Raw genomic sequence first — 22,997 nt, forward strand, 5'->3', positions numbered from 1 at the left:
ACCAATTTGGTCAATCAATACAATAAAACGTTAAACATGTATTGAAAAAAACGACTACATTACTATGGCTCAGTTAGAGGAACTGAAGGCCAGAACATACAATATTCCTGCACTTTTCGGTCAGGTAAAATTACATAAGACTGGATTTCCTATTCAGCCTATTGTTTCCTACAGAAACTTTGCATTTTCATCCTTTTTTTGTATATAACATTATAAAACCCTTTAGACAGATGATACAATTGGACTAAGAACTAAGATACACTTTTTAATAACCTTAAGCAATGTAGACTTGGCAGTAATGATAATTTATTCTCACTAGATGTTACACCTCATTATATACGAATGTAAAGGTTGAATACACATTACATATTTTTTGGGATACGTTAAATAATAACTTAATACCGATTAATTACACAAACCTTCCTATTAAGAAAATTTTTCACTTAATTAGTATTAGTATTAGTAACGGCCGCATGGTGCAAGAAAGCCTATGGCTTATGCTGCACCAGCCAAAAAAAAAAAAAAAAAAAATCCGAACAAAACAATGATAAAAAAAAAAAAAAAAATAATAAATAAATAACTAAATAATAATAATTAATAAATAAAAAAAATAAAATAAAAAGGAAATTAAACCTATCATCCTATGTGCTTCCCTTACCCGAAAGTACTATCCAGATGACCTTTGAATTTCCCCAAACTGTCGGCCTCTACCACCCATGAAGGCAACTTATTCCAGTAATTTATAACTCGCTGGCTAAAATAGAACTTCCTGCAATCCAATCTAAACATTTCCCCCCGTAACTTGAATTTATGTCCCCTAGTTCTAGCATCATTTATAATCTTGAAAATTTTGTCCTCATTCATTTTACTGATGCCTCTCAGAGCCTTAAACACCTCAATCAAATCTCCTCTAAGGTGTCTAGTTTCCAAACTCTGCAACCCACATATTCGAAGTCTTTCTTCATAAGGATGCCCTTTTGCCGATCTCACCAGGCGAGTTACCCTTCTTTGCACCCTTTCAAGAAGCTCGATGTCTTTCTTCAGGTGCGGTCTCCATACTTGAACACAGTATTCCAAGTGTGGTCTAACATAAGCCTTATATAATGGGATTATCACGTCCCTATCTCTACTTGCAAAAGTTCGATAGATCATCGATAGGACACCATGGGCCTTCCTTGCAACCTGTTTACAATGCTCAGAGAATTTCATGTCTGACCGTATCGTAACACCCAAGTCCCTTTCCTCCAGTACTGGCTTTAGTTGAACTCCACCAAGTGAATAAGTTTTTTTGGGATTACTGTTTCCCAGGTGTAATACCTTACACTTTGTTGGATTAAAGCACAGCTGCCATTTTTCTGACCATTCCTGAAGTCTATCTAGGTCTCTCTGAAGAAGCTCAGCTTGACAGTCATCATTAACTACTCTCCCAATTTTAACATCATCTGCAAATTTAGACATCACGCCCTCTATCCCTTCATCAATGTCGTTTATGAAAATTAAAAACAACAGTGGTCCTAATACTGATCCTTGGGGAACCCCACTTCTTACATCAACCCAATCTGAGGAATAGCCATTTATCACAACCCTCTGCCTCCTGACCTGAAGCCATCCTTCTATCCATCTAAGGATTTTCCCAGTGATTCCAACCTGTTCCAGCTTATAAAGCAACCGCTCATGTGGGACTGAGTCAAAAGCTTTGCTGAAATCTAAATAAACAATGTCGAAATTATTCCCTAAATCCAGCTCGTGAGTGACCCTTTCGAAATAGCGAACCAGATTTGTTAAACATGATTTTCCCTTTACGAAACCATGCTGAGTATCCTTGAGAATTTCAATTCGATCCAAATGATCCTGAATTCCACCCTTGATCATTGCCTCCATGATTTTCCCTACTACCGAAGTCAGACTGACAGGTCGATAATTTCCAACTTCACTTTTAGAGCCACCCTTATGTATGGGAGATACATTTGCACTTTTCCAATCCAAGGGAATCTCCCCAGAGTCTAATGATGCTCGCATAATTAGCCTCAATGGTTCAATGCACTCGCTTGCTGCCTCTCTTAAGATTATAGGGTATATTCCATCAACTCCAGGAGCCTTACTGGTCTGTAGGCTCGAAAGTTTTTTCATTAAATAATCTTGCGAAATTTCAATATCATTAATTACATATTTTTTAACTTCGCTCCCACAATTTCCCTTTGCCACAAAAGGCTTTTCATTTGTAAATATCGATGCAAAATAACTGTTGAGTTCATCTGCAACGGCAGCTGGTGTATTTATTACTATCCCCTTTCCCTTACATAAAGGTCCGATCTGGTTTGTCCTGCTCTTCTTGGCATTTATATATGTGAAGAATTCTTTATCCCCCCCTCTTTGCTCTGTTTGCTAGTGATTTCTCATAAACTGCCTTTGCCTGTCGAACCTTTTCTGTGGCTCTATTACACATCACCTTGTAGCTGTTATAGGCTTCAGTACTTTTTATTGTTCTGTAACCTTTCCATGCCACCTTTTTCTGCTCAAGTAATGTGGCAACTTCACTATTCATCCAACTTGGAACCCTTCTCGTGGAGTATTTTTTTAATGGTATATACGCATTCAAGGCATCTGTGATTAATGTTTTAAAAGCGTACCACAGTTCAATTGTATTCATTCTCTGCGCGATATCTACCCAGTTAATAGAGGCCATGTAGTACCTTAAGGCATCGTAATTTCCTTTTCTGAAATTAAAACTCATTCCTTTGCCTTTTACTTCTGCTACCTCTCTCGTCATCATCCACCGTAGAACTCCGTGATCACTTCCTGCTACTGGTTCCTCTACTGTCAGCCCTGTTATGTCATCTGATTCATGTGTGATGATGAGGTCTAGGATATTCTTTTCTCTAGTATTTTCCCTGACATGTTGATACAAATAACAGTCATCTAGTTGATTTAAAAATTTTGTTCCCCATGTCGAGTTTCCTTCCCATTTACTCCAATCAATTAGAGGCAGATTGAAATCACCCATAATAAGGCATTGACGCTTACTTGCCCATTCCATTTGCATGTAGAGGCTTTTGTCATAATCTTCACAATCACCTGGTCTGTAGATTACTCCTACTCGCATTATACCTTTGTTTCCAACTATCTCACACCATACAGACTCTATACTAGCATGTGAGACGTCTGAATCCGGGAAAGCTATCGTCGCACTCAGGCTGCTTCTGATAAGAAGCATTACCCCACCACCCCTTCTATCTAACCTATCCTTCCTAAATACATTATACAAGCCGTACTGAAACTCATCATCCCCAATTTCCGGGTGGCACCACGTCTCTGTAAGCCCTATTATGTCCGCGTTACTTGTTTTAACCAGCAGTTCGAATTCGCTCATTTTATTGACGACACTTCTAACGTTACTGTATAAACAATTAAGATTTACTGTTCTTGTATATTTAACAACCCTAACACAACCCTTGAAGTTTTTTAGGCTCTCTTCCCTGGCATTAGCTACCCGCCCACGTGAAACGTTTGTGCCCCCAGAACATCTAGATAATACGTCCAGTTGGGGTAACAGATAAGAATTCTTGAGGTATGTGCAAGAGTTACTTTGACCAATATTATCAGATAAACGCGTGTCAGTATTACCCACATCCCCCCTAACTAGCAGTTTCCCTGAACCTTTAAGGTATCCTCAATAATACTGGCAAAAACTTTTGCACCACCTTTGTTTAAGTGTATCCCGTCTCTACAAAACAAATTCCTTCTACCTACAAGTGTGGGCCATGCTGATAGAAATTTACCCCCTAAAGCCTTGCAGATTCCTTCAACTCTTGAGTTAATCCACAAGGCTCTTAACATATAATCCCTCCTATCGTGTCTGGGCAGAATTGCAGACACATAGACATTATGGCCTAGCTCGCGACATTTCCTCAGCATGGTCCTGTATTTTTCCAACAAATCGTCAGATCGTGTACGTTTAATATCGTTTGTCCCCACATGAATAATAATATTTTCTTTACCCCCTTTAAAATCTGACAGTCTGTTGGTGACATCATCAATAGTTGCTCCCGGCAGACATACCCTGGTTCTCCTCCACCTAATTAAACTCTTAGTTGAAGCCAACTATATCAACTTTCGAGACAAAGTATACAAACAAATTTTTGATTTGCCAATGCGATTCTAAGCCCGAGTGGCCTCATATCGGAGATCTATCTCTCAACGATTGAACGTATATATTTCAGTCTTTTCTACCCTGTATCACATAATATGGGAGGTATTTAGATGATGTTCTAGTCATTACCGATAGTAGCACTATCCAAGACATTTTACATTCATTTAATAATATTCATTCTAGACTCAAAATTTACATTGTAGATAGAGAACATCAGCATTAGCATTAGTAGAGGCATATGATGCAAGAAAGCAAGCTAATGAAGCATCAGCCAAAAAAAAAAAAAAAAAAAAACCACTTCCATTTCACCCTCCATTCGTTCGAAATACCTGTCCAGCTGAGCCTTAAATTTATTTAGGCTATCAACTTCCACAACAAGGGGTGGAAGTCTGTTCCACCAACCAACTACCTGCTGGCCAAAGGCAAATTTCCGCATATCTATCCTACATCTGTTTTTCCTCAATTTGAATTTATGCCCTCTCAGGTGATTATTCTGAGCAAGAGCAAGAATCCCATCGGCATTGAGCATGCTCAAACCATTCAAGGCTTTATACACCTCTATCAGATCACCTTGCCGGTGCCTAGTCTCCAGACACTGTAATTTGCAAAACTTAAGCCTTTCTTCGTAAGAGCAACCCTTGGTTCCATTCACTAATCTTGTTGCCTTCTCTGTACTCTTTCCAGCAGCTCTACATCTTTTTCGAAATAAGGCCTCCAGACCTGTATACAGTACTCAAGGTGTGGCTTAACCTTATCCCTGCTAGAAAAATTCCTGTATATCATTGACAAGAGTCATGAGCTACTCTTGCAGCCAGTCTACACTGCTCAGAGAACTTCATATCTGCCTGCACAATTACCCCCAGGTCCTTTTCATTCTCTACGACTGTCAGTGTAGTACCACAGAGTTGATACGTTGCTCTGAGGTTGCTGTTTCCCATATGTAGTACTTTATATTTGTCAATGTTAAACTTCATTTGCCACCTCTCAGCCCATCTGCTCAACCTTTCCAGATCCTGTTGCAGCAGCATAGCGTCAGTAGTGTCCTTAACAACCCTACCAACCTTTGTATTGTTTGCAAACTTGGACATTAAGCTTGATATACCATAATCAATATCATTTACAAATACAGAAAACAATAATGGACCCAACACTGAACCCTGAGGGACTCCACTAATAACATTAGTCCACAATGAGCAGTGCCCATTGATTACCACTCTCTGTCTTCTCCCCCTCAACCATCCCTTTATCCATAGCAGCAATTTGCCACCAATGCCACACTGCTCCAATTTGTGCAGCAGTCTTAAATGTGCAATAGTGTTAAAAGAATTTCTAAGATCCAAATATATAATATCAAAGTTATTCCCGGCATCCAGTTCTTTTGTGGCTGCATCATGATATCCAATCAAATTGGTCAGACAAGACTTTCCCTTAACAAACCCATGCTGTGTCTGAGCTATAACTGAAGTCTTGTCTAGATGATCCTGCAGTGCTTCTTTAACCAGTGCCTCCATTAATTTTCCTGGAACAGAAGTTAAACTCACAGGTCTATAATTACTTGTGTCAGCCCCTGATCCTCCATTGTGAATTGGGGTCACATTTGCTCATCTCCAGTCTATGGGTACCTCCCCTGAGTCTAAGGAAGCTCTCATAATTATGGCTAAGGGTTTGCTTACTTCCTTTGCTGCCTCCTTTAATATCACAGGATAGATCCCATCCACCTCAGGTGCTTTTCTTGTGTTTATCTTCAACAATTTCTGCTCCACTTTACTCTCAGTTATTACAAGATTATCTAGCTTACTGCCAGAGTTCAATACACCTCTGGCATTCCCCTCGCTGAATAACTCCTCATGTGTGAATGTCAATGCAAAATATTCATTCAGTTTGTCAGCTACCTGAGCATGATCATCAACAGTTGAACCATCAATATCAAGTGGACCAATCTGATTCACCCCCTTCCTTCTAGAGTTTACATAAGTAAAGAACTCTTTGCTGTTTTTCTTTGCATCCTTTGCCAAAGATTTCTCATAATCTTCCTTCACCTGCCTAACCTCCTTTGTAACTTGTTTACAGATCAACTTATATCTATCATAGGCTTCTGTGTCACGTGTTAATTTATATGTATCCCATGCATTTTTCTTCTCTGCTATATGTCTCATTAGTTCATCTGACATCCATTTAGACCTAAACCTTGAACAATATTTTTTAGTTGGAATGTAAAGCCTAGTAGCTTCCAAGATAAGTTCTTTGAATGCTTACCATTTTGAATTTGCTGCTGGTAACATCATCAGTTGGTCCCTCTGTATAGAATTTAAATACTGTCTCAGACCATCGTAGTCGCCTTTATGAAAGCAAAAACCCTTCCCTTTACCTCTGATGGTAGTTACCTCTTTGAGTAAATCCCACTTTAGCACACTGTGATCACTGCCACCTAGTGGTTCATTTATCTGCAGATTCTTAATGCATGAAGAATCACTACTGATAATCAGATCAAGAGTATTACTCCCTCTAGTTGCTTCCCGAACATGCTGATGTAGAAAACAATCATCCAGTAAATCCACAAAAGCCTTGCTAATGTGTGAGTGACCAACCCACAAATTCCAGTCAATATCTGGGAAATTAAAATCCCCCATTATAAGACTCTAGCATTAGCATTAGCATTAGTAGAGGCATATGATGCAAGAAAGCAAGCTTATTCAGCATCAGCCAAAAAAAAAAAAAAAAAAAAAAAACACCACTCCCATTTCACCCCTCCGTTCGTTCGAAATACCTGTCCAGTTGAGCTTTAAATTTGTTTAGGCTATCAACTTCAACAACAAGTGATGGAAGTTGGTTTCACCAACCAACCACCCGTGGCCAAAGGCAAATTTCCGCACATCTATCCGACATCCGTCCTTCCTCAATTTGAATTTATACCCTCTGAGGTGATTATTCTGAGCAAGATGAAGAATCCCATTGGCATTGAGCATGCTCAAACCATTCAAAGCCTTATACACCTCTATCAGATCACCTCGCCGGTGCCTAGTTTCCAGACTCTGTAATTTGCAAAACTTAAGCCTTTCTTCGTAAGAGCAACCCTTTGTTCCATTCACTAATCTTGTTGCCCTTCTCTGTACCCGTTCCAGCAGCTCTACATCCTTCTTGAAATGAGGCCTCCAGACCTGTATACAGTACTCAAGATGTGGCCTAACCATTGCCTTATACAAGGGAATAATCACCTCCTTATCCCTGCTAGAAAAATTCCTGTATATCATTGACAAGACACCATGAGCTACTCTTGCAGCTCGTCTGCACTGCTCAGAGAACTTCATATCTGCCTGCACAATTACCCCCAGGTCCTTTTCATTCTCCACCACTGTCAGTGTAGTACCGCAGAGCTGATACGTTGCTCTGGGGTTACTGTTTCCCATATGTAGTACTTTACATTTGTCAATGTTAAACTTCATTTGCCACCTCTCAGCCCATCTGTTCAACCTTTCCAGATCCTGTTGCAGCAGCATAGCGTCAGTAGTGTCCTTAACAACCCTGCCAACCTTTGTATCATCTGCAAACTTGGACATTAAACTTGATATCCCATCATCAATATCATTCATAAACACCGAAAACAACAACGGACCCAACACTGAACCCTGAGGAACTCCACTAATAACATTAGTCCACGTTGAGCAGTGTCCATTGATTACCACTCTCTGTCTTCTGCCACTCAACCATCCCCTTATCCATAGCAGCAATTTGCCTCCAATGCCACACTGCTCCAATTTGTGCAGCAGTCTTCCATGTGCAACAGTATCAAAAGCCTTTCTAAGATCCAAATATATAATATCAAAGTTATTCCCTGCATCCAGTTCTTTTGTGACTACATCATAGTATCCAATCAAATTGGTCAGGCAAGACCTGCCCTTAACAAAACCATGCTGCGTCTGAGCTATAACTGAATTCTTGTCTAGATGATCCTGCAGTGCTTCTTTAACCAGTGCCTCCATTAATTTACCTGGAACAGAAGTTAAACTAACAGGTCTATAATTACTTGTGTCAGCCTTTGATCCTCCTTTGTGAATTGGGGTTACATTTGCACATCTCCAGTCTATGGGTACCTCCCCTGAGTCCAAAGAAGCTCTCATAATTATGGCTAGGGGTTTGCTTACTTCCTTTGCTGCCTCCTTTAATATAACTGGATAGATCCCATCCACCCCAGGTGCCTTTTTTATGTTTATCCTCAACAATCTCTCCTCCACTTTCTTCTCAGTTATTACAAAATCATCCAGCTCACTGCCAATGTTTACTTTACCTACATCATTCTCCTTCCTGAATAACTCCTCATGCGTGAATGTAGATGCAAAATACTCGTTTAGATTGTTAGCCACCTGAGCAGGATCCTCAACTGTTGAACCATCAATATCCAGTGGACCAATCTGATTCATCCCTTTCCTTCTTGAGTTTAAATATGTAAAGAACTCTTTTCTGTTTTTCTTTGCATCCTTTGCCAAGGATTTTTCGTAGTCTGCCTTTGCCTGTCTAATCTCCTTTGTGACTTGGTTACAGACCAACTTATATCTATCATAGGCTTCCATGTCACCCATTAATTTGTATGTATCCCATGCATTTTTCTTCTCTGCCACCTGTCTCATTAGTTCATCTGACAACCATTTAGGCCTAAACCTTGAACAATATTTCTTAGTTGGTATGTAAAGCCTGGTAGCCTCCAAGATTAGTTCCTTGAATGCTTCCCATTTTGAGTTTGCTGTTGGTAACATCATCAGTTGGTCCCACTGTATAGAATTTAAATACTGTCTCAGACCATCATAGTCGCCTTTACGAAAACAAAAACCCTTCCCTTTACCTCTGATGGTAGTTACCTCCTTGAGTAAATCCCACTTCAACACACTGTGATCACTGCCACCTAGTGGTTCATTTATCTGCAGATTCTTAATGCATGAAGAATCGCTACTGATAATCAGATCAAGAGTATTGCTCCCTCTTGTTGCCTCACGAACATGCTGATGTAGAAAACAATCATCCAATAAATCCACAAAAGCCTTGCTAGTGTGCAAGTGACCAACCCACAAATTCCAGTCAATATCTGGGAAATTAAAATCCCCCATTATAAGACTCTCTGATTTACTGGCCCACTCTATTTCCCTGTACAATATCTTATTATACTCATCAGAGTCATTAGGCCTATAGCACACTCCTACTCTCAATTTTGATTTCCCTATGCTTATGTCACACCAAACTGACTCGACACTGCCCTGTCCATCGATGTTGACTGGCTTCACTTTCTTGGACTTAATGTGTTTCTTAACTAATAGCATAACCCCTCCTCCCCTCCTGTCCTGTCTATCCTTTCTATACACATTGTATTCCCCAAATTCCAGTTCCGCATTACTTATATCTGTGTGACACCACGTCTCCGATATCCCAACAATATCTGCCCTTGATGTTTTGAGCAATACCTCAAATTCATCAAATTTATTTACCAAACTCCTAGCATTGGTGTACACGCAGGTATACATGCACCTGTTTCTATTCTTAGCTACCCTAACACAACCCATGTGTTTACTTGTACCGCAATGACTCCCAGCAGTCTCTGAAATATCCTGAATCTTGTTTTTCAGGCTTCTGCTCATTTCAATAGAAGCAGTGCAAGAATCACTTCCACCTCTGCCAGTGGCTACTGTTAATCTATTAGTCCTTGTATCCCCCCCAATCTCTCTGATTTACTGGCCCACTCTATTTACCAGTACAGTCTGTCCTCGTATAACATGTGTTCACATTACACGAATTCGATCATACACGATTTATAAACAGGGGAACGATATCTTATATAACACGAACCGAATTCGCTTATGCACGATTCGCCTTTGTGTTTACAACAAATGGTTGTGGAACGCGGAATCACCCCAACTGAACGCAACACGATAGGAATGATGAGAAGATTCTGAAAATGTATTTATGTGTTTTATATGAGTGAAGGGGAAACACATTTCACCATAATAACGTAAAAACCAACACAATTCCAGCTATCGGTATAATCGCAAATGCAATTAGATCGAGTTTACTACCAGTTTATAACAGATTCCACTAGCAGAAACGCAACTGGAAATTGTTTTTATTGTTTTATGGTCGTAACCCCTAGAAATGTGCTTTAGTAAAATGTGAGGTGTTAATAGTGTATCTCTGCCTTTAAGGTGTTGTTTATTCAGTTGCTACACGCGCACAGCTTTGTTTATGTGTATCGAGCGTGCCTCCTCGTTTTGTAATTGTCCTTTATTCCCTAAAAATGAGTATAATACTTGAAAGGTGTGAAAAGAATGCGTCCTGATGAAGACACTGCAGATTCAGAGAGAAAAAAAAAGTAATATCGATAAACAGAGGCGGACTGAGTCAAAAATTCTTACCCGGGAAAATTTATAGTGGCCTCATACCACGGTTTATGGCCAAAATCACACCGGCCTCCGGCCCACCAGGGTTTCCCCCGTAAGGCTTATGGCCAGTCCACCACTGTCGATAGAGAAAAAATATGAAATTGTGAAACGCTTTGAGCGAAATGAAAGACCATGTGATATTGCACGTGCTAGACACCTAAATGAGGCAACGCCGAGAATTACAAAGAATGCAGAGAAAATAACAACTTTCATAGCAGGAACAACTCAAAGTGTAATTAAAATCCATTAGATTAAGACACAAAGAATTGGAAGAGATGCAACGGTATCAACTGTTTGGAGAGAAAATCAAACAAAAAACAAGTTTGCTTATCATAGAAGCAAAAGCATTAGCAATATTTTATTACGTAATAGTCGTAATAAAATACATATGTATTTTATTACGATTATTTATTGTGCTTGGTAATGTTTTGGTTACAAATGTGTGTTCAATCTTGGGTGGTCGGCACCTAACCCTATTTTTCCCATAGGGCCTGTTGTTTATATTGCACGAGGGTTTTTAGGAACACAACTATCGTGCTATATGAGGACTGACTGTACAGTGTAATGACTTATCAGAGCCATTAGGCCTATAGCACACTCCTACTCTCAATTTTGATCTCCCAATGCTTGTGTCACACCAAACTGACTCGACACTGCACTGTCCAGCGATGTCTACTGGCTTCACTTCCTTGGATTTTATTTGTTTCTTAACTAATAGCATAACCCCTCCTCCCTTCCTATCCTGTCTATCCTTTCTGTACACATTGCACTCCCCAAATTCCAGTTCTGCATTCCTTTTATCTGTGTGACACCACATCTCTGATACCCCAACAATATCTGCCTTTGATGTTTTGAGCAATACCTCAAATTCATAAAATTTATTTACCAAACTCCTAGCATTGGTGTACACGCAAGTATACATGCACCTGTTCCTATTCTTAGCTACCCTAACACAACTCATGTGTTTACTTGTACTGCAATGACTCCCAGCAGTCTCTGAAATATCCTGCATCTTGTTTTCCAGGCTGCTGCTCATTCCAATAGAAGCAGTGCAAGAATCACTTTGACCTCTGCCAGTTGCTACTGTTAGTCTATTAGTCCCTGTATCCCGCCCCAAGCTAGCAGTTTTCCGATCCACATAACACTGCCTCGATAGCATCAGCAAATATTCTTGTACCCTTTCTATTTAAGTGTATCCCATCCCTGTAGAAGTAGTCTCTAATGTTAACAAGTACAGACCAGGCTTAAAAAAATTTTACCCCTTGAGCCTTGCACAATCTTTCCAGGGCCAAATTGATCGACAAGGCTCTCATCATATACTCCCTCCTATCATGTCTAGGCAGAATTGCAGACAAATGGATACTAAGTCATTAAATTTTCTAAATTTGACGCTTACTCGGGAAGCAAATAAAATCCAATTTAACATCTATCGTAAACCTACAAACACCGGTATGTTTCTGCATTATAACAGCTATTACTCGTTCACCTACAAAAGACGACTATCTTTAATCAATTTCTCAATGCTTATAAATATTCAATGAAGGAATCTGCTTTGGGATCAGAAATACAAATATTAACCTGCAGATTCTTAAACAGGGGTTACCCACTTGCTACAATAGACAGAAGTAGGGTACAAGCTAAGGATAAAATACAAAATACTATACCAACCAACAATAGTAATATCAAAAAATACTTTTATTTCTGTCCCATATGTTGAACAGTGGCACAAACAATTTAATAGATTCTTTAAAGATACCAAATTTAAAATTGTAGCCAGGTCAATACAGAAATTACATACTATACTGTACAATCGCTCAGTCCTTTCCTCGTTCGCAACACAAATAAATGATCTAGTATACAACAATTCTTTTGGTGTTTGCGGCTCATCTTATCAGGCTTGTATGCGGTTTCCTCTGAATTTTCGTGCTAATCAACACGTGGCCTAAGTTCATGCTTCTCGTTCAGCAGCATCAGAATTAGCCTTTCATGCCGTTAATGAAAAACACTTTTTTTTTAACGAGGCCAAAATACTTAAGTGTCGAATGAAATTAAACGAGACTATTAATTGCAGAAACCGTTGAAATTTAATTACACGAGAATTCTGCTAATGCTCACCTGCCATATATAATCTCCGACTCATGGTCCTTTACGCACATGCGTGAAGACAGATAATCCCTATTTAAGTTGTACGCTCACCTCTACTCAGTAATTTTCATTCCTGCGATCACGACATACAGCTGAAAAGCATTGTCAGCTTCAGGAAAGAAAATCATTTTGCAATTTTTTTGTTAAATTAATTTTTGACTTAATTTTTAATTGTGTTAAATTGATTTTTATTGTGTTCATTTGTTTTTTAATTATTGTTAATTATTTCTTACTGTAATATAAGATTTTTGATTTTTTAATTGTTTTTGTTTTAAATTTTGGAGAGTATCATATGGAAGTGTTCTATGTATCATATCGAGGGAAACTTCTCTTATTCTTTTACAAATATTGATATCAATATAGAACGTAACGAGCATTATAGCTCTGGTACATACTATCAAACTTTTAAGAATTATGTCATAAAATATTTGTTTTTATTTTTGTTGTACACTGGATTCTACTGTACACTGTTCATAAAAATGTTCGCATTTGTTTAAACTTTAAACACTCAAATATATTTTCTGTTACATTTTCTTCCCACTGAATGCCTCGACGCAAAATTTCAAATGCTGCCAACATTTGTTTGGAAGGTTTAATTTTGCCCTCATTTTCATCGAACTCATCGTCGATATTGTTACTAGTTCTTTAAATATGCTCCAAAATGTTGGAGCCACTCCGATAGTGTGCAACTATGACATCATTATTAACTACTAAATATTCGTCAAGAGCAATTTCTCCACTGATCAAACCTTGCTTGGAACTCTTCCCAAGATTGCTCAATGTCTTCTAGTAGTTTATACCTCTCATCTCTGTTAATTAGCATTTTAGCAAAACCTGCTTTTGTGAAACAATTCTTAATTGTTGTTTCTGTCATATCTCGACTCCACACTTTTGCCAAGTCTGATATGCATATCCACAAATCTATAATAGAATCTATAGGTTGGTTGGTTTCTATTCTCAGTATAATTTTTTTCAGTATGTGCCTTCGGTAGTGCATTTTCAAATTCTTGATAATGCCTTGGTCCATTGGCTGCAGTTAAGACGAATTATTCAGAAGGAAGAAAAACAAACTTCACATTTGTAAGTTTTGAAATTACCGAGTGAAGGCAGTTGTTGAAAATCAATGCAATTTTTCTGTTTTCTTTCATCCTCTTTCAATCAAAATTTAAAATCCACTGCTCAAAAATTTCGTTTGTCATTCAGGGTTTTTTGTTATAGTTGTAGTCTAACTCTAAAGATTTTATTCCTTTGAAACAAAAGGGTTATTTTTTTTTTCCTATTACCAAAAGCTTCAGTTTTTCATTACCAGCCATATTTGCAACCAAGAGTGTAATTCTCTCCTTACTATTTTTACCACCTAAACATTTATCACCTTTAAAAGTCAGTGTCTTGTTTGGCAAACATTTAGAAAATAGACATGTTTGATCAATGTTGAATAAGTCTTTGGACTCATACTCCTCCATAATTTTTTTCAAAACTGTTTCTTTCCACTGGGTATAGTCTTCTTCGATTACAACTCCACTTTCATCAGCAATAACTTTTTCAAGTAAGCCATGACAGTCTTTAAATTTGTCCAGCCAACCAGAACTGGGTTGGAATGTTTCGTGCCCAAAGAAAAGATGCGTACTACATAGCGTTTTCTTTCATTAATAGCACTGATATCGGCATGTTTTGGTCTCGAATCAACTTCATCAACTTAAAAACTGCTTCACATACATTTTCTCAAAGGCACAATTTCGGACGCTTCTGACTGGGTCCCGAGTCCTCAGTTTGAGAATCGAAACAGGGTTTTTCAGAATGGTTGACACACTACTTGCCAGAATGTCCAATTTTAAAGTGATTTCTTTTTATTTTAATGCTGCGCAGGGGAGTATTCAGGGGTGGGCAGAGGGGGGCATATGCCCCTCCTTAACCAAAAATTTGAAGTTAAAGAAAAAGGATGCAGGAGGCGTTCTAAAAAAAAAATTTGAAAGCCTGGTCGCCATGCCCCTCCTTACGATGATACCTGGATACGCCACTGACGCCGCGATCTACACTATGAAGCACTTCCACCTTTTCACACTACACTTGAGGATTTCCTCTTAGACATCATAAAATTACTTACACAGCAGTTAAAACAAAGCTGAAATTAGGGACCACTTGTAGCTACCATGTAAACAGAGATAGGTGAAATTTAGTGAAAGTGTGGATGACTTATTTCTTCAACACAACAGTTGAATTTCCGAGATAAAGGAAAATCACTCTTTCCTAATTCTCTAATAGGATGCTTATGGTAGAAAATAGGTTGACAAGAGGCAATACCTGCATCAGGAATATGCCTTATGCTGGGCAAAGGCCTCTCTCAAACTTCCATCTTTTTCTATCCCTTGTGTGGTTGGTCAGTTCCCTCCTGCAGGGTTTTACAGGCATCATTAAATTGTAAAATGTTTTAGCTCTTAATTTGTGGAATTAACGCCTATAGCTATTAAAAGCTAAAGAGATTAATGCTTAATCCTTTTGGCTCTTAGTTCATGCTTTCTACAGCATCAGCATTACTGCCTAAAGGCCAGAGGTCCAAACAATGCATACCTATTGAAATCTCTTGAAATCCATTCGCTATATGGAAAATTTTCTTTGTTATAGGGAAACTATTTTCAATGTAATGATCAAGAGGAAATCAAAAAAGTTTGCTACATAGACAATTTTGCTATATGTAAGTTCATTAAAGTGAGGTCCAACTCGTCCTTGGGGTTGCACAGACATTCTCTCAGATATGCCAGACAAGCTGTACTTGCTACCTGGGAGTCTAAAACGCTGATGGAACTGATGTTCAGGTGACATTCAAGTCAAGTGGACCCTATTTTGGTGAAGTCCAGACGGTCTGTGATAGCCAAATCCTCAGCTTGCACCTTCACGATGGTGGGACTGTTAAGTAATCCTGAATATAACTTCCATGCATAAGCACACAGTGGATGACCACCCAGGTGTGAACCAAAGTAAGCAGGGGTTGAGATGTGGAACCCACACCACATGGAGGAATGTTGCCCCTCTGTGTTACCAGGCAATAGTAGGTGGTAGATGACTCTCATCAACCGGTACAATACCACCACTTTGCTTATTGGAGGCTCGAAGTGGTGGAACCCATGTTTAGTCTCCAGAATTAAGTTCCGGTCAACCCCCCCCCCCCTCTCTTCGATTATGCAGTATGACTGATGTCTTTTGAGGTTATGATGAACATCAAGGTGAGATCCAATCTTCCTTACATTTCGAGGGTACAGCTCTAAAACGGTGTTCGCAGGCCGGCTGCTAGTTAATACACCAGACAGAACCTATTGGTAACTCTTTAGGAGGCTTCCGGATCAGCTAGTGTATAATTTTGCTACCTATACTCTGCCAGACGGTGACTGGAGGGAGTCCAAGTAGTGTGTATGCAGGGGACATTGTCGAGGTCACATTATGGCAAGGATCTGGGTATATTCTTACCATGTGTACGCCATATCCAAAAATTTCATTACTTCATACAACATGTCCCCCCACCTTTTCTTGCTATTGAATACACCATGAATTGTCAAACTAATAGAGTAAACTTATCTTCGAAAAGATCTAAACCTCCCAAACACTTCCTAATTCATTTCACAAATATACATGGTCTCAATTCTAATCTCAGCGATGTCCATTTCCATTTGCAGTCTGCCAAACCCCATGTACTTTTTCTGAGAGAATTTCAGTTGTTGGTTGATTCAACTACTGCTCATCGCAGTTGCCCAAACTATCTGCTGTATGATTCCTTTCACCTCAAAGGTGGTACTTGTGCATATCTCCATTCCGATATTCCCTGTCAGACACTTTGGAATCTTCTCTATTCTTTGGTAATTTGGAATCTCCTCTATTCGATCTTCTCTGACTTAAAATCTCTCTACCTCATTGTGTCAAATTCATCTGTTGTGTCTACTGTCCTCCCAACTTCACTAATCACTTGGAGCTCTTTGACTTCCTCTCTTTGCAACTTCACTTTCTCCAGTCCAACTTTCCTAACAGTGAGGTAATTTTCCTTGGCGATTTTAATGTTCACAACTCCAGCTGGCTTCCGTTTTCTAGCTAGGTCACACCTACCCAGCTTGTCGAGATGCTGAGGCTTTTGCAATTACTAATGACCTTGCACAGATTGTTCATTTACCTACAAGAATACCAGACATTCCTAACCATACAGCCAACACGCTTGACCTTTTTCTCACAAACAACCCTTCTAAGTAGACGGTCGAAGTGAGTGGTCCTTTAGGCATCTCAGATCACAACGTGGTGATTGTCTCATCTCCAATGGAGCCTTTATCTCATTGTTATTCCCAACCTTGTATTGTTTGGCATTACAAGAATGCAAAATGGGATGAATTGCGAGATTTCTTTTACTTGGTCAGATTACTGTTTCAAACCTTCTGATGTCAACATTTGTTCAGATGGTGTCAGTGAAATTATTCTTGTAGGAATAGAATCCTTTATTCCACACTCCACTTTAAAATCTCGTCCTTTATCTAAACCTTGGTTTTCCAATAAATGTGCTAAGATTGTTCAACCGAAGAACGTTGCATATTGTAATTGGCATGTTTCCAATTCTTCAGTTTCATTTTTGCCTACACCAAAGTTCGCAACAATTGTAAAGCAGTTATTAATCAGTCCAAACTAGATTTTGAATGGGCTAAGAGTAGAAAACTTGCTTCTTGCCCTAATGGTAGCCAAGCATTCTGGTCTCTTGCCAAAGCTAGTGGCCGCAACTTTTCCCCATCTCTGCTCTCACATCTGTCAAAACCAGATGGTTCTGTTGTCACTTCAGCTAAAGATAAAGCTAACCTGCTAGCATCTCATTTATCTTCCAACTGATGTATTAGTGATTGTGGTAAAACACCTCCCACCATTCCCAACACGCTCCATTCAATGTCTCCTGTGGTCTTCAGTCAAAAGGACGTCAGAGGAATTTTGACGAATCTTGATGCTAAGAAAGCTCCAGGTCCTGATGGTATTTCTCCACTTGTTCTCAAAACCGGTGCTACTGAATTTATTCCTGTTCTTTGCCGCCTTTTTTCACTTTCTTATTCCAAAGGTGTTTTTCCTTCTGCTTGGAAATGTGCTCATATCCAGCCAGTTCCTAAAAAGGGTGACAAATTCCTCCCATCCAATTATCATCCCATTGCAATTCCTTCTACTCTTTCCAAAGTAATGGAGAAATCAATTACCTCCAATTTTAAACTACCAAGAAATGTCCCGTCTGATCAACGATCACCAGTATGGATTCCTTCAGTGTCGATCCACTGATGATATTCTGGCTTATGTTACTCATTTATGGACAAATTCAATGGAAAAGTTCGGTGAAACACATGCAGTTGCTCTTGCTGGCTCAAAGGCTTTCGATCGTGTTTGGCTTAAAGGTCTTCTAAACAAGCTTCCATCTTATAATTTTCCAACTGTTTTTTTGTAGTTGGTTATCCAGTTTTTTCTCTGATTGCTCACTGAGGATGATGGTAGATGGCTCTCTGTCTTCTAACTTCTCCACTAATGCTGGTGTCCCTCAAGGTTCAGTTCTTTCTCCCACTTTTTTTTTTTTACTAAGTTCTATAGATTCTAATACTTCCCGTGTTTGGGGTTTTCATAAAAAAAAAAAAAAAAAAAATATATATATGCTATCATTGAATTATATTAAATATTAACATAAGTTAAAATTATAATAAAGTGAATAAATAAATAAATAATTAAGCCTTCATTAGAGGCAGCGACATGCAATTCCTCCATATGAAGCTGAAATACATCCAATATTTTAAATTAAATAAAATAAATAAAATAAAACATAAGCCAATATTGGATATATATATATATCCAAGTATGAAGATGCAAATATTAAATGTTATAATAAATATAAATATTATAATAAATATTATGTAGTCACATAACCAATTAATGCCATCTAGGACGATTAAACATTACAGAACATTACAGAAACGGATAGCTCGTTAATTATGGTTGATACATTGAAAGGGTTAGCCCTCGAAAAAGTCCCTTTCAATGTATCTTATTGCCATAATTAACATTTTAATGGTATATTTTTTTATATATGTCATAGCATAGATTGATTTTTTCCAGGTCACGTTGGGTACCCGCCATGGTTTGTCTGATAAGCTAGTATATCATATTTTACCTTTAAAGAACTCTTACCACTATCAACTTAATTCATATTCATATATATATATATATATATATATATATATATATATATATATATAAACATAGAAATAAATGATAAAGGACATAGTAAGATGGGAAAGTTATTAACAACGTGCCATGCCTAACGTTAACGACGTTAACGTTATTAACGACGTTGTTGTTAATAACTTTCCCATCTTACTATGTCCTTTATCATTTATTTCTATGTTTTATTTTATAGTTGTATCCTGTTCTGTAGCCTTGCGCGTCCAGGTACATCTATTTTCTATTTTCTTTTTCTTTTCCTTTACCTTTTTCTTCTCCTTTCTTTACCCTTGTCACCTGTTTTATATACTATATATATATATATATATATATAATATAAATATATATAAAAATATATATAACTATTTAATTAAAAATATATATAACTATTTAATTGAAAAATATATAACTATTTTTCTTCATTCTTCTGAGGATATTATGCGGTTTTTGTAATTTTGGCATTACAGGGATATAGTAGCAATATTTTATTATTCTTTCCCGAGTTATGTAAAACTCGACTTAAGTAATAAGTCCTGGAACTTACCGCTTACGTATGTTCAAAACTGAATGCAGTTATTAAAAGTTTATGAAAACAGTCAGTAAAGGCGTCCAAAGAGAACGCTGAGTTTGGTGGTTATGTTTTTCTTAAATTTTCAACATCCTGAAATCTGTTTCCTTTGAGGGCTGTTTTCACCTTGGGAAGAAGAAGAAGAATATGCCATATGCCTTTCCCTTGAGATGGTTACTACACCCTGGAAATGCACTTCAATAGTCTTTGAAGCACATGTATGCAGAATGCAGCACTGACTCTCTTTGCGCTCAAAAACAAATTTTTTGTGAATTTGTTGATATTTCTAGAAAACCATGAACTTTCTGATATCCGTGCTCATATTTTGGAAGAATCCTACCAGTCTCTCATAGGATTCTTTGTTTTTATCAAAATGGTACTTGAGAGTGGGCTGTTTATGCTATCATTTGTGGATGCCTCCTAATAAACCACACAGTAGAATGTGTTCTGCTCATTCCAAGAAATTGCAGTTTAAAATAATCATTATATTTTTGGAATCTCTTCTTTTCTTTGCTGCTGACACTCTGAATCTGCTCACAAATCTGTTTTTTTTTTTTTTTTAGAAACATGCTGATAATGGTTTCTATTTCAAACCAGATTAAAGGAAAACAAATGACGGGCTTAAAATGCATTTGAATACCATTGTTGTAAAAGTAGTCTTTATTACTGAGTATTTATTTTAATTAGTTCAACTTTTATAGGAAACATTTTTTAATCTATATAGAAACACTTAAAAGACATTTGATATAACTGGCTTTGATCTTCACATAAAGTACTAGATAAATCTATGTAATTTTCATGAAATAGTCACTTTACAGATGCTAAACAATTTATGTGAAATTCTGAAAAATTAAATTTCAGTGAAACTGGTCGAACTGTTTAGACACATATCATGGACAGACATGATCTCCACACAAAGCATTTTTAAGCAGAAACTGAATAAACATAAAATTTAATGAATTTAAATTGAGAATATTATAATTAGTAATGATATTAATTAAAATAATAATGCATGGTTTTTTTCTTATAATCCAATCAAACATTTAACTTATGACCAGCCATCACAAACATTTCTAGATAAGGAAGTTGAAATTAATAGAAATAAATTGGTTCAATTTTATTTATTTATATTAGCATTGATTTGATAATAGAAGCAACTTTGAAAAATTTTTTAGTCATTTCTTTTCTGCCATATATCCTCAGTGCATAAAACATTATATATATACATAGATAAAACATTACTTACACAAGAGAAACGGGTAAAAACTATGCACTTACAAATTCTTCTTCTTCAGTTCCCTCTCTCATTTTATTTTTAGGTAGACAGTCTGCTATTGTGAGGAGGAGAGAAAATAAATATTTTTACAATAGATACATTAGTTTTAATACTGGTAAATGATGCAAGAAATAAAAGGTTATGTGTGATCAGTCTAAAACATCTAATAAATAGTAATAATACTGCTAATTGTTTATCTGGCCTTTCTTAAAATTAACATAAGCTCTCCAGCATAAGATAGTCAGTCCTCATATAGCATGATAGTTGTGTTCCTAGAAACCCTTGTGCAATGCAAAATCGTTCAATATAAATAACAGGCCCTATGGGAAAAATAGGGTTAGGTGCCGACCACCCAAGATTGAACACATATTTGTAACCAAAACATTACCAAACACAATAAATAATCGTAATAAAATACTTACGTATTTTATTACGACTATTAAGTAATAAAATATTGCTAATGCTTTTGCTTCTATCATAAGCAAACTTGTTCTTCTATCCAAACAGATGACAGCCGTTCCATCTCTTCCAATTCTTTGTGTCTTGATCTAATGGATTTTGTTACACTTTGAGTTGTTCCTACTATGAAAGTTGTTTTTATTTTCTCTACATTCTTTCTAATTCTTGGCGTTGCCTCATTTAGGCCTGTAGCACATGCAATATCACATGATCTTTCATTTTGCTCAAGGGGTTTCACAATTTCATATTTTTTCTCTATTGACAGAGGCGGACTGGCCATAAGCCTTACCAGGGAAACCCTGGTGGGCCAGAGGCCAGAACACAATGGAGGCCGGTGTGATTTTGGCCATAAACGCTAGTATGAGGCGGCTACAAATTTTCCTGGGTAAGAATTTTTGACCCAGTCCACCTGTGTCTATCGATATTGCTTTTCTTTTTCTCTCTGAATCTGTAGTGTCTTCACCAGGATGTTTCCTTTTCACACCTTTTAAGTATTTTACTCATTTTTAAGGAATAAAGCACAAAAACATTTTACTAAAGCACATTTCTGGAGGTCACTACCATAAAACAATAAAAACAATTTCCAATGGCATTTCTGATAGTGGAATCTGTTATAAACTGGCAGTAAACTCAATCTAATTGCATTTGCGATAATACCGATAGCTGGAATTGTGTGGGTTTTTACGTTATTATGGTTAAACGTGTTTCCCATTCACTGATATAAAAAGCATAAATACATGTTCAGAATCTTCTCTTCATTCCTATCATGTTGCGTTCGGTTCGGGTGATTCCACGTTCAACTGCCATTTCTTGTAAACACAAAGGCGAATTGTGCATAAACGAATTCGGTTTGTGTTATATACGATATCATTCCCCTTCCCCTATTTATAAATCGTGTATGATCGAATTCGCATAGTGTAAACACGTGTTATACGAGGACTGACTGTACACAGACTTTTGTTTTTATTGAACAGCCTGACTTTTAAGTAATTTAATTATTAGTAAATCAGTGGTTACAATGTGCTTTTTTTGATTGAGGCATATGTCTTTGTGTGTTATATTTATGTGTGTTGTCTGCAGGGTGCACCCAGTGTAACATTATATCTTTATAATTTTTTTAATTTTCCTATGATGAAATTTTATTTTCAAATCTCAACTTAGTTCAGTGGTTTGGCTTTATCTTGCTCTGTAAATAAACAATATTTTCGTAAAACAGTATAACATAGAGCAAGAGTAAATTAATGCCTTGCATATCTTATATTAAGAATTCTGCATGTTGGTACTAATGACATTAAGGACAGAAGGTCACAGGATTTAATTTGCAAGTATAAGGAATTTACAAGTTTTCTTTAGTTCGAGATTTAGTTCGGGATTTAATTTGCAAGTATAAGGAATTTACAAGTTTTCTTTCTTAGTTCAAAGTCTTTATGATTTTTTTTCGACTGCTTTTCTCCAATCATAATTGGATATCATTTCTCGAGTTTTCTCTAGAAATGGCAAAAGGTGACAATATGCAACACGGCATTGGGCAGTTGTATTCCAACTTTATCAAATGACTGACCCTGCAATTTGCTAATCATTTATCAAATAAGATCATTTAGCTAAAATTGCTAAATGATCTTACCTACATCATGGCCAGTAAGATAACAGACATGCTGTTGACTGTGAATAGAGTGCTTGTCTGAAACTGAGTGGATATGGGGTGAGTCCAATTCCTGTTGCTGACAAACTAACCAGACCATATATATACAGCACAGAGGCAAA

General features: G+C 37.4%; 1 protein-coding gene across 1 annotated transcript in view; it reads right to left on the bottom strand.

Annotated features, from left to right (window-relative positions):
- Positions 1-22,997, bottom strand: part of LOC150079350 (sorting nexin-13-like) — a 392,325-nt gene that overhangs the window by 114,129 nt on the left and 255,199 nt on the right. Inside the window, exon 17 of the mRNA XM_090382305.1 lies at positions 20,777-20,829. Within this exon, the coding sequence (XP_090238431.1) occupies positions 20,777-20,829 (53 nt within the window). The remainder of the gene's footprint in view (positions 1-20,776; positions 20,830-22,997) is intronic.

This window comes from Mastigoproctus giganteus, chromosome 10 (assembly GCF_048544385.1).
Source record: "Mastigoproctus giganteus isolate SK-2022 chromosome 10, ASM4854438v1, whole genome shotgun sequence".
Taxonomy (NCBI): Eukaryota; Metazoa; Arthropoda; class Arachnida; order Uropygi; family Thelyphonidae; genus Mastigoproctus; species Mastigoproctus giganteus.